This window comes from Oncorhynchus mykiss, chromosome 25, assembly GCF_057628025.1.
Source record: "Oncorhynchus mykiss isolate SJ-2025 chromosome 25, ASM5762802v1, whole genome shotgun sequence".
In the NCBI taxonomy this organism is placed as follows: Eukaryota; Metazoa; Chordata; class Actinopteri; order Salmoniformes; family Salmonidae; genus Oncorhynchus; species Oncorhynchus mykiss.
Genome location: NC_143046.1, coordinates 62074354 through 62087717, shown reverse-complemented (window position 1 = coordinate 62087717; position 13364 = coordinate 62074354). Strand labels below are relative to the sequence as shown.

Below are 13364 nucleotides of genomic sequence, written 5' to 3'. Positions count from 1 at the left end.
TTTTTAAATGGAAAAGACAGGTGGCGCCGGAGCTCAAACGTGAATCACCAGAGAGGTGGGTTTTGGTTGTAACGCACCAATCACGAGTCTTGTTGGGTTCAAGGGTTAAAGGTTACAAGATGGCGGCGACCAAACGAGTGCTGTATGTTGGTGAGTTGGCTACTCTTTGCAATAGATTTTGTACGTAGTTACTGTGTAGTTGAAATAAACATATTTTAGTAATCTCCTGTTAATTAAGCTACACATTATCTACGTGTGAAGTGGACCAGTCTGTGAATAAGCTGGCTAGATAGTTAGCTAGTTGCAGGCAGCAAGTATGAGTAACGTTAGCAATTTAACGTCTATCAAGCTGTTCGTTGTTGTAATTCCCCATTCGTGATATTATATGAACACCTTTAGTTATAAAAGCTTGAAAGAGCGTTTTATCTGATTTGAATCGACTCATAGTAAACTAACTTGATTGTGTGTGCCTGTTGTGTTGACAGGTGGTCTCACAGAAGAGGTGGACGAAAAAGTGCTGCACGCGGCATTCATTCCGTTCGGGGATGTCACAGACATTCAGATTCCAATAGACTATGAAACAGGTCAGAATAAATGGCTTTGCCATTCAAATTTGGCATAAACAATCAGCTAAATCAGTAAAAAGTAATCTATCCGTCCTGTCTACTTAGCCGGAGCAAACTGCTACTGTTTGTAGATGAAACCCTGAAGTTTAGAGCAGACGTTAACGTCTCATGTTATTGTTTACTTTGCAGAGAAGCACAGAGGATTCGCCTTCATTGAATTTGAATTGGCAGAGGTAAGTTTGATGAAAACCTCAATGTAAGTATACAAAATGATGTTGGAGATGCTAGCATGGATCGCGGTATGCTTTAAAAAATATTTTACATACATTTAGGGTCATTTTACATAAATATCATATCGTACAGTATTGTGATCTTTAGACATGGTTAACAACGTCCACATTCATGTTTTCAGATTTATTATGTATTTTGATCACATTATTGACGTTTAGTGAAACTTGATTTGATCACTGCTGTGTTTTGTAGAATTCTAGCATTGCGCCCGTTGTTTGTCGAGTCACCTAACATCCTAATCTAGGGGTATGGCGGGTGGTCATTAGTCATCATGGTGATTGTGTTGTACTGGTTTGTTGTGATTGTCTTTCATCCCCCTCTTCATCTTCCACAGGATGCTGCAGCTGCTATTGATAACATGGTGAGTGTTTGCTTCCCACTAACAAATTGGTTTAACTAACAGTGATTTGCATTATCCCTTGTTTTGATAGTATGTACTCTGAGACAGTGACTCACATGTTTAAAAGCTGTGGTATTGGACAATTCTCATTGATGCATGTTTTCCCTTTGTTTTATTGACAGAATGAGTCAGAGTTGTTTGGAAGAACCATCCGGGTCAACATTGCCAAACCTATGAGGATCAAAGAGGGCTCTTCTCGTCCAGGTGAGTGATATGCGTTAGTCTCTCTATAAAGACTTTAAACTGTCCCATGGCTTTTAGATGTGGTAAAACCGCTAACTGTATACAATTTCCTCAGTTTGGTCGGATGATGATTGGCTGAAGAAGTTCTCAGGAACGACTGTCGAAGACGCTGAGGTTACGGAGTCCACTGGAGAATCAGCCAAATCAACAACAGCAGATGTAAGTTGACTGTGTGTTCCTGCCTGTCTCTCTGTGAGTGTAGTACATTGCATAGTATCATATTATGATCTAAAAGCCTGACACGATAATATATTATCATTGATTGCAGGGCGAGCCCCCAGCCAAGAAGGGCAGAACGAACCCCCAGGTTTACATGGACATCAAGATTGGCAACAAGCCAGCAGGGAGACTGCGCTTTCTGCTCCGAGCAGACATTGTTCCTATGACAGCAGGTATCTATGCTCCTCCTTGTTATAAAGTACCAGGGACATTTCTGAAAATAGAACACTTAATCATTAGACTTCAGGGATTATTTAGGGATATTCAAATAAAATTGTATTTGTCACTGTATACAATAATAGTTTAACATGATTTTTGAATTACCACATCTCTGAACCCCACACATACAATTATCTGTAAGGTCCCTCAGTAGAGCAGTGAATTTCAAACACAGATTAACTACAAAGACCAGGGAGATTTTACAATGCCTCGCAAAGAAGGGCACCTATTGGTAGATGGGTAAAAATTAAAAAGCAGACATTGAATATCCCTTTGAGCATGGTAAAGTTATTAATTACACTTTGCTGGTGAATCAATACACCCACTCACTACAAAGATACAGGCGTCCTTCCTAACTCTGTTGCCGGAGAGGAGGGAAACCGCTCAGGGATTTCACCATGAGGCCAATGGTAACTTTATAACAGTTACAGTTTAATGGCTGTGATAGAACTGAGGATGGATCAGCGTTGTATTTACTCCACAATATTAACTTAATTGACGGAATATAAATATTAATCAGTGCACTAAAGTAATGTGTCAAAGCAAGTCACTTTTTGTCCTGAATATGAAATGTTATGTTTGGGGCAATCCATTACAACATAATACTGAGTACTTCTCTCTGTATTTGCAAGCATAGTGGTGGCTGCATCATGTTATGGGTATGCCTGTAATCGTTAAGGACTGGGGAGTTTTTCAGGATTAAAACAAATCTACGGAATGGAACTAAATCAAATCACATTTTATTTGTCGCATGCGCCGAATACAACAGGTGTAGTGTAGACCTTACCGTTAAACGTTTACTTACAAGCCCTTAACTCTTAGTTTTCTTAAAACAGCATTGTTGGTTAAGAAAATATTTACTAAATAAACTAAAGTTTAAAAAAATGATATACAAAAAAACCACAGTAAAATAATGACAAGTCTATATACGGGGTACCGGTACCAACCACAGGCAAAATCCTAAATGAAAACCTTGTTTAGTATCCTTTCCACCAGACATTGAGATTAATTCACCTTTCAGCAGGACAATAACCTAAAACAAAAGGCCAAGTCTACACTGGAGTTGCTAACCAAGAAGACAGTGAATGTTCCTAAGTGGATGAGTTACAGTTTTGACTTAAGTCTACTTGAAAATCTATGCTAAGACCTGAAAATCGTTGTCTATTCAAATTGTCGACCAATTTGAATAGAATAATGGGAAAATGTTGCACAATCCAAGTGTAGAAAGCTCTTAGACTGCCAAAGGTGCCTTTACAAAGTATTGACTCAGGGGTGTGAATACTTATGTGAATTAGATATCTGTGTTTCAAAAATTCTGTGAACACTTTCACTTTGTCATTATGGGAAACATTTTGAAACATTTTGAATGCAGGCTGTAACAACATTGTGGAATAGGTCAAGGGGTATGAATACATTCTGAAGGCAGGGTGAAGTGACTGGTTATCAGGGCGTATCAAATCAGAGCTCCTATGTAAAGCAGGAAACATGCAGCTAGTCTGAAGTACTGTATGCTTGTTAAATAGAAGGAGCATCCCCTAAAATCTCCAACCCTCTCGACCCTGATATCTCCTATAGAAAACTTCCGCTGCTTGTGCACACATGAGAAGGGCTTTGGCTTCAAAGGCAGCAGTTTCCACCGCGTCATCCCTCAGTTCATGTGTCAGGGAGGAGACTTCACCAACCACAACGGTACTGGGGGCAAGTCCATCTACGGGCGCAAGTTTGACGATGAGAACTTTGTCCTCAAACACACTGCTGCAGGTGAGACACGCCCAGGTTTAAATGGCTGTCTGTGAATTAATGTGTAGAGTGGTGAGGAAGTGCACGAGTGGCATTGCCATACGCAGATTTGGTTGAATATGGTTTCTGATCACAATGCTCTCCTCATGTGTAATAGGTCAGCTCTCAATGGCTAACTCTGGAGCAAACAGCAACGGCTCTCAGTTCTTCATCACCTGTGATAAAACGGATTGGCTGGATAACAAACATGTGGTGTTTGGAGAGTTGATGGAGGGCATGGAGGTGGTCAAAGCCATGGAGGTAAGTGGAGGAGAGGGACATGCATGGAGGTGGTGAAGGGGAAGAATGGTCCTATAGGTGGTTACAGACTGTGAAGAAGTTGTGTACTAAGACTCTCATGTTGTTTTCTGTCCCCACAGGCAGAAGGAACAAAAGAAGGCAAGCCCAAGCAAAAAGTGATCATTTCAGACTGTGGAGAGTATGTTTGAGTTGAAGTACAGAAGAGTGACTGTTGTATGTTTGTATCTCTGTGTGACTGAATGTTTGAGAAAAATGAGCAGTGTCAGACTGCAGAATTGTTAAAAGGGCAAATGTTGTATCATGTACTGCAGTTGCCTATGACTCATCTGCTGTACATGGATTGTTCCTGTTGGTTCCACCTTCTCTGTGATGTAAATATTGCAAACACTTTTTTTTATAATGAACATGAACAGCTTCTGTGTCAATTTCACATTTTCCAGAAGTAAAATGAAACGTTTTGTTGTATTTCACAATTCTGTACCAACATCTACTCACTATAAAATTGATCTGTTTTAGATTAGAATGTTTTTGGTCAGGTATTTTCTCCGCTATTTTTTTAAATAAAATGTCTGAAATGAAAGTCTATGTTCAGTAGCTCCAGTCCAAATTATACTGAACTAAAATAAACACAACATGTCAATTTTTTCATGAGCTGAAATAAAAGATCCCAGAAAAGTACCATTTGCACAAAAAGCTTATTTTTCTCCTTTAGTGCACAAATTTGTTTTACATCCCTGTTAGTGATCATTTCTTGTTTGCCAAGATAATCCATCCACCTGACAGGTGTGAGATATCAACAAGCTGATTAAACAGCATGATCATTACACAGGTGCACCTTGTGGACAATAAAAGGCCACTCTAAATTGTGTAGTTTAGTCACAACAATGCCACATGTCAAGTTGAGGGAGCATGCAATTGGCATGCTGACTGCATGAATGTCCACCAGAGAATGGACTGTTAATTTCTTTACCATAAGCATGTAATTTTAGAGAATTTGGGAGTACGTCAGACCGGCCTTACAATTGCAGACCATGTGTAACTATGCCAGCCCAGGACCTCCACAACTGGCTTCTTCACCTGTGGGATCGTCTGAGGCCAGCCACCCAGACAGCTGATGAATCTCTGGGTTTTCACAACTGAATAATTTCTGCACAAACTATCAAAAACCATCTCGGGGGAAGCTCATCTGCATGCTTGTAGTCCTCACCTAGGTATTTACCTGACTGCGGCTCGGAGTCGTAACCGACTTCAGTGTGCAAATACTCACCTTTGGTGGCCGCTGGAGAAGTGTCCTCTTCACGGATGAACCCCGGTTTCAACTGTACCTGGCAGACCGCATGAATGGCGTGGTGTGGACGAACGGTTTGCTGATGTCAACGTTGCGAACAGAGTGACCCAGGGTGGCTGGGGGGTTATGGTATGGGCAGGCATAAACTACAGACAACGAACACAATTGCATTTTATCGATGGCAACTTGAATGCACAGAGATACCATGACGAGATCCTGAGGCCCATTGTCGTGCCATTCATCTGCAACCATCACCTCATATTTCAAATGGTGGTCACACCACTTGTTTTCTGATCCACGCCCCTACTTTTTCTAATGTAGACTATACAAAAGTATGTGGAAACAAGTTAAAATGAGTGGATTTGGCTATTTCAGCCACACCCGTTGCTGACAGATGTATCGAATTGAGCACACCACCATGTAATCTCCATAGACAAACATTGGCAGTATGTCTCAGTGACTTTCAATGTGGCACTGTCATAGGATGCCACCTTTCCAACAAGTCAGTAAGTCAAATTTTTTCGCTGCTAGAGCTGCTGCAGGGAAAACTGTACGTGCTGTTATTGTGAAGTGGAAAAGTCTAGGAGCAACAAAGCTCAGCCGCAAAGTGGTAGGCCACACAAGCTCACAAAACGGGACCGCTGAGTGCTGAAGCTTGTACCGCGTAAAAATGCAACACTCACAACTGAGTTCCAAACTGCCTCTGGAACTGCTTCTGGAAGCAACGTCAGCACAAGAACTGTTCGTTGGGAGCTTCATGAAATGGGTTTCCATGGCCCAGCAGCCGCACACAAGCCTAAGATCACCATGTGCAATGACAAGTGTCGGCTGGAGTGGCGTAACGCTCGCCGCCATTGGACTCAGGAGCAGTGGAAACGTTCTCTGGAGTGTTGAATTAAGTTTCACAATCTGGCAGTCTGACAGACGAATCTGGGTTTGGCGGATGCCAGGAGAACGCTACCTGCCCCAATGCATAGTGTCAACTGTAAAGTTAGGTGGAGGAGGAATAATGGTCTGGGGCTGTTTTTCATGGTTCGGACTAGGCCCCTTAGTTCCAGTGAAGGGAAATCTTAACGCTACAGCATACAATTACATTTTAGACCCCTCAAACTCAACTCTGGACCTCAAAGACAGTTCCACTGCATTTTTTCATTGTTCCCCTCTAATCAGGGACTGATTTACACCAGGTGTGTGCAATTAACCATCAGGTAGAATAGAAAACCAGCATGTTCCGGACCTCGTAGGGTAAGAGGTGAGTACCCCTGTTCTAGACCATCATGTGCTTTTAACTTCGTGGCAACAGTTTGGGGAATCCTTTTCCTGTTTAAGCAGGACAATGCCCCGCTGCACAAACCAAAGTCCAAACAGAAATGGTTTGTTGAGCCAGGCCTAATCGCCCAACCTCACTAATGTTGTTGTGGCTGAATGGAAGCAATTCCCTGCAGCAATGTTTCAACATCTAGTGGAAAGCTTTCCCAGAAGAGTGGAGGCTGTTATAGCAGCAAAGGGGGACAAACTCCATATTAATGCCCACGATTTTGGAATGAGATGTTCGATGTGCAGGTGTCCACATACACTACCTGACCAAAAGTATCTGTGACCAACAGACTCATATCTTTATTCCCAGTAATGTGAAATCCATAGATTAGGGCCTAAGGCATTTATTTCAATTGACTGATTTCCTTAAATGAACTGATAACTCAGTCAAATATTTTGAATGAATGCATGTTTATTTTGTAGTTCTGTACATTTAAATGGCCCGTGAAACCGCTCATCTGCAAGGTTCACGAGCCCCACCCGCCACACCTGATCAAGTTCATTGTTGCAAGACAACATCGCTATGTGTGACTGACTGCTCCACCCACACGCCTGCGTTGAGAAACCGATTTTCATCGGTAGGGTCGCATTCAAAGGGTGTTTCTCCGTTCCTATTCGGACTGCGACTTCCCCGACTGAGTTTATGGTCCTTTTGTCATAGACATTTTGAAGTGTAAGTACATGATTTGTTTACATTTCCACCTGTGTATCAATACTAGTAGTGTAAGGTTATTAGATTACGATAGAGAAAGTTTGGGTTATTTTTCATTGGTTGAAGAGACTGCGTTCGGGAAAGGTTTTCTCTATTCTTTTTCTATTATTCAGCGAACTCACTAGAATAAACAATTGGGGAATAAAGTACTGTAGTTGCTAAGACCTACTCTGAACATTTAACTTGCCTTTTTGCAATAGTTAACTTGCTACTAAATATGAATCTTGTCATGTATTTTTAAGACATCGGTGCTTTTGCCATCCTTGATACATACACATTATTATTCATCATTCAATCTAATTTTGAAAAAGACGGTAAGTGTGAAAATAGCTCCCAGTAATGCCTATTTATTGAGCATTTTACACAGGGGAAAACCAATTATGTGTGAATAAAAAATGGGAATAATGTACCAAGTCAGTTGTCCAACTGAATGTATTCAACTGAAATGGGTCTTCTGCACATTTCAGTTTAAACCCCTCTGAATCTGCCTTAATTCACGTCTTCAGCGCCCGGGGGTTAAATATATACAGGGCCAGTCAAAAGTTTGGACACACCTACTCATTCCAGGGTTTTTATTTATTTTTTTACTATTTTCTACATTGTAGTATAATAGTGAAAACAGCAACACTATGAAATAACACATTGAATCATGCATTAACCAAAAAATGGTTAAACAAATCAAAATATATTTGAGATTCTTCAAAGTAGCCACCCTTTGCCTTGATGACAGCTTTGCACACTCTTGGAATTCTCTCAACCAGCACCATGAGGTAGTCACCTGGAATGCATTGAATTAACAGATGTGTCTTTGTGGAAGTTAATTCGTGGAATTTCTTTCTTTCCTTGATGCGTTTCAGCCAATCAGTTGTGTTGTGACAAGGTAGGGGTGGTATACAGAAGATTTAATTTGGTAAAAGACCAAGTCCATATTATGGCAAGAACAGTTCAAATAAGCAAAGAGAAATTACAGTCCATCATTACTTTATGAAATGAAGGTCAGTCAACGTGGAAAATGTCAAGGACTTTGAAAGTTTCTTCAAGTGCAGTTGCAAAAACCATCAAGCGCTATGAAGAAACTGGCTCTCATGAGGACCGCCACAGGAAAGGAAGACCCAGAGTTACCTCTGCTGCAGAGGATAAGTTCATTAGAGTTACCAGCCTCAGAAATTGGAGCCCAAATCAATATGTTACAAGTTGAAGTAACAGACACATTTCAAAATAAACTGTTTAGAGAAGACTACGTGAATCAGGCCTTCATGGTCGAATTGCTGCAAAGAAACCACTATTAAAGGACACCAATAATAAGAGACTTGCTGGGGACAAGAAACACAAACAAAGGACATTAGAACGGTGGAAATCTGTCCTTTGGTCTGATTTTTGGTTGCAACTGCCATGTATTTGTGAGACACAGAGTAGGTGAACGGATGATCTCCGTATGTGTGGTTCCCACCGTGAGGCAATGGAGGAAGAGGTGTGATGGTGCTTTGCTGGGGACACTGTCAGTGATTTATTTAGAATTCAAGGCACACTTAACAAGCATGGCTACCACAGCATTCTACAGCGATATGCCATCCCATCTGGTTTGGGCTTAGTTTAATTTATTTTTCATTATGACAATGACACAACACACCTCCATGCTGTATAAGAGCTATTTTACCAAGGATTGTGATAGAGTGCTGTATCAGATGACCTAGCCTCCACAATCCCCCCGACCTCAACCAAATGGTGATGGTTTGGGATGAGTCTGACCGCAGAGTGAAGGAAAAGCAGCCAACAAGTGCTCAGCATTTGTGGGAACACCTTCAAAACTGTTGGAAAAGCATTCCAGGTGAAGCTGGTTGAGAGAAGGCCAAGAGTGTGCAAAGCTGTCATCGAGGCAAAGGGTGATTATGCATTAAGAAGGAAAGAAATTCCACAAATTAACTTAAGGCACACCTGTTAATTGAAATACATTCCAGGTGACTACCTCATGTAGCTGGTTGAGAGAATGCCAAGAGTGTGCAAAGCTGTCATCAAGGCAAAGGGTGGCTACTTTGAAGAATCTCAAATATAAAATATATTTTGATTTAACAATTTTTTGCTTACTACATTATTCCATGTGTTATTTCATAGTTTTGATGTCATAACACCAGTTATGTTTTTGTTCACTCATACTCAAAGGCCATCTCTTCCCCCTACTCCCTCTCTCTCTCTTCTATAGATGGCTGGAGGTAAAGAACACTCCAGAATTTGACTTGAGATCTCAACCAACAGTTTTCAACCGAAAAGGGTTTCTCACACCATCCTCCATCTTAACTTCCGTCAGAGAGGTAGATTGTGAGTCAGCTTCCCAATGAACTGGGCATTCCTCCAGGGCCTCCTCAGTGGGGTGAACAAGTACTCCACGGCATTCGGCCGTGTGTGGCTGTCCGTTGTCTTCCTCTTTAGGGTCATGGTGTTTGTCGTGGCAGCAGAGAAGGTGTGGGGGGATGAGCAGAAGGACTTCCAGTGCAACACGGCCCAGCCTGGCTGCCATAATGTCTGTTACGACCACTTCTTCCCTGTGTCCCACATCCGCCTATGGGCCCTGCAGCTCATCTTTGTCACCTGTCCCTCCTTCATGGTGGTGATGCACGTGGCCTACAGAGATGAACGTGAGCGCAAACACACGCTCAAATATGGCGAGGGCTGTCGGAAACTTTACAAGAACACCGGCAAGAAGCGCGGGGGGCTGTGGTGGACCTATGTCCTGACCCTGATCTTCAAGATAGCCGTGGACGGCACCTTTGTGTATTTAATCTACCATATCTACGAGGGCTATGACTTCCCCTCTCTCATCAAGTGTGAGCAGAAGCCCTGTCCCAACAAGGTGGACTGCTTCATCTCTCGCCCCACAGAGAAGCGTATCTTCACCATTTTCATGGTGGTCACCAGCCTGGCCTGTATCCTGCTATCTTTCTTTGAGATCCTGTACCTGGTGGGGAAACGATGTAAAGAGTGTTTCACCCAGATACGCCAATCACGCAACTCCACCATCCAGTCACGCCAGGTGGTCATGGCTACATCTCTGGTGATCGGTGGCAAGAATCAAATGGAGTCCAACTCTCTAAAGTTGCCCAGCAAGGATGCCTCAGCCCCATCTTATACTCAAGGTTGGGGAGTAACTGATTACATGTAATCAGTCACATGTAACCTGATTACTAAAAAAAAAAAGGTAATCAATTACATTACCAACAAAAATATTGTAATCAGATTACAGTTACTTTTGATTACTTTTACATTTAGAAATGATTTTTGGCAAAAGAAAATACATGAACACCTTTCTGTTTTCTCAATGACATTCAATTCAGCATTGAAAAAAGGTTTCAAGTTTAAGTTTGTTCCACCTGAGCGAGTCTGACCACAAGTGAAAGACCACTATGATGACACACCAAAAAGAGAGAATGTAAAGAAGTCGAATAACGAGTCTGGAGGCAATGAGAAGTATCTTCCATTTCTCTTCAGGATAGGCAAGACTTGGCCAGAGTTCTTCATTGTTCCTCTGTAGGCAGTGTTTACTTTTGTGTTGATGACCGGTGTTTCCCCCCCCCCCACTCCCGCACACTGACTCGGTACCGGTACACCCTGTATAGCCTCTTTATTGTGTTACTTTTTTAAAACTTTAGTTTATTTAGTAAATATTTTCTCAACTCTATTTCTTGAACTGCATTGTTGGTTAAGGACTTGTAAGTAAGCATTTCACGGTAAGCTCTACACCTGTTTTATTCGGTGCATGTGACCAATTTGATTACAACACAATCAAATTAATTCAGTCACTTTAAATAAAACATCCATCATTAGCAGAGTTTCGCACCAGGGCTGGGCTATGTGATATATTCTCAAGTTATTTGTTTTCTGTCTACCACACCTCACAACTTTACCATTGTTATTTTTCGGAAAGGACTCAACCCTTGCCACACTGTGCCCACACCATTGCTGTTCTTATGCCCTGGGAAGTGTTACCTGTCTCATCCTCCATTACTAATAGCAGAGGCGGCTTTAGGCTTTGTTGTGAAAAGATGGCGCATACGTCAATATTGTCAGATGATGAAAGATTTTTTGAATCCTTCTGGATATTGAGAGAGTATTTTTCTGGTCATGTTGTTTGTCAGTAGGTTATGCACAACTATGGCTTGAATACTGACGATTCATTTCTGTGTTCATGTGTATGATAGCTTATAAAATACATGCACTCTGCACAAAGCCAGTAAAGCGTGTTGATTTGAATGTGTTTCAGTAAACATAGTTGTTGATGATATGTCCCAGAATGTATATTACATGGATGCAAACAGTGAGGTCCACTTATAAGTATATTTACATTTTATCAAAGTACAGTTGCAGTTTATTTCACTTTTTTGTTTGTATATTTATACAATGCAATTTATGTATTTTTCAAATAAATTTGATAAATACAATGACTGACTGAAGTGCACAACAGACAGTATTCAAATTAAGGGTTTTTTTGTTCAAAGATTCTTAAATAAGGATCAAGACCATGAATAAAGTCCCTGAGTATGGTAGGAAATATACTTTATTTCAGATTAATCATAATTTCTGAATTATACAGTATCAGTCCCATTTTACTCTTTTGTGACAGCCTTGGATGGTTTGGTTCTGGGTGCTGATATTAGTCCCATATCATCACCAGTGCATTAGTCACAGCAGTTATTCATGAAGCTCATTCTATATGGGGACCAGAACATATGAAGCACACTCTCATTGTATAAGAGGACCTGTCCATTTGTCAGTGGTGTAAAGTACTTAAGTAAAAATACTTTAAAGTACTACTTAAGTCATTTTTTGGGGTATCTTTACATTAGTATTTATATTTTTGACTACTTGTACTTTTACCTCACTACATTCCTAAATAAAATAATTGGCTTTTTACACTATCAATTTTCCCTGACTCCCGAAACTACTCGTTACATTTTGAATTCTTAGCAGGACAGAAAAATGGTCCAATTCACACACTTATCAGAACATCCCTGGTCATCTCTACTGCCTCTGATCTGGCGGACTCCCTAAACACACGTTTTGTTTGTAAATTATGTCTGAGTTTTGCAATGTGCCCCTGGGTATCTGTAAATAAAATAAAAACAAGAAAATGGTGCCGTCTGGTTTGCTTAATATAAGGAATTTGAAAATGATTTATACTTTTACTTTTGGTACTTAAGTATATTTTAGCAATTACATTTACTTTTGATATTTAAGTGTATTTAAAACCAAATACCTTTAGATTTTTACTCCCAAGTAGTATATTACTGTGTGATTCACTTTTACGTGAATCCTTTTCTATTTAGGTATCTATACTTTTACTCAAGTATGACAATTGGATACTTTTTCCACCACTGTCATTTGTATGAACAGAGGTTGGGTCCCCAGTTTAACACGTCAGCCAGAACTGTAGACCCCCCCCCCCCCCCCCCCCCCCAGTGGAGGAATTTGACCATCTCTGGGACAGGTTCTGAGTTGGTGACTCCTCTGTTTACATGGAAAGGAGAGAAAAGAAAAGGGATGATATGTGTAGTAAAGGTGAACACAGGGCTGTGAGGTGACATCAAACAAGTTACTCTCACTTGGTATTCCAGAAAGAGGCATTTAAAGTTGTTCAATGATGTGCATGTTTTTGTCTTCTGTAATAGTCAACCAGGAATCAAGGACGGACCTTGTCTGTTGACACAGTGAACGTAATCTGCCTGTATCCTTTCTCTCTATTCAGCGTCTTGAGTCAGGACTTGTGGGTCTTTTACTGCGTATACAAAGAAAATAACACACCTTTGCAGTAGCAAGACTGTACAGGATTCTCTGTTAGTTCTGCCCCAGCTCCTCATCTTCTGTTTGTACACCGCCCTATAAGACAAGTATCTACAAGTATGAACACAGAACATTGGAGTAGTTTTCCTGTTCTATTCTCTCAGCGTGTGGAGACATGCGCTGCACAGCGGTTGAGTCATGGGCTGCATTCCATCAGGTGTGCCCGTCCAACTGCCTGGATCAGTTGTCATCAAACTGGAGCCAAAAAGGAACTTTCCACTCCGTCCCTGTCTCCTA

At 41.1% G+C, this 13364-nt stretch overlaps 2 protein-coding genes across 2 annotated transcripts; both read left to right on the top strand.

The window, feature by feature from the left end:
- The first annotated feature begins 100 nt into the window (after window positions 1-100).
- LOC100301695 (peptidylprolyl isomerase E (cyclophilin E)) lies at window positions 101-4655 on the top strand. Its single transcript, NM_001160524.1, is given in 10 exon segments — window positions 101-150; window positions 486-584; window positions 756-799; window positions 1192-1218; window positions 1380-1461; window positions 1556-1659; window positions 1769-1892; window positions 3514-3699; window positions 3836-3978; window positions 4098-4655. Coding segments are annotated over 10 exon segments (909 nt in total). The 5' UTR covers window positions 101-119; the 3' UTR covers window positions 4167-4655.
- A 2357-nt stretch (window positions 4656-7012) lies between these two features.
- LOC110505428 (gap junction beta-4 protein) lies at window positions 7013-12418 on the top strand. Its single transcript, XM_021584632.3, has 2 exons — window positions 7013-7256; window positions 9496-12418. The coding sequence occupies exon 2, from the start codon at window positions 9628-9630 to the stop codon at window positions 10450-10452; it is 825 nt and encodes a 274-aa protein (XP_021440307.1). The 5' UTR covers window positions 7013-7256; window positions 9496-9627; the 3' UTR covers window positions 10453-12418.
- Window positions 12419-13364: the final 946 nt, after the last annotated feature.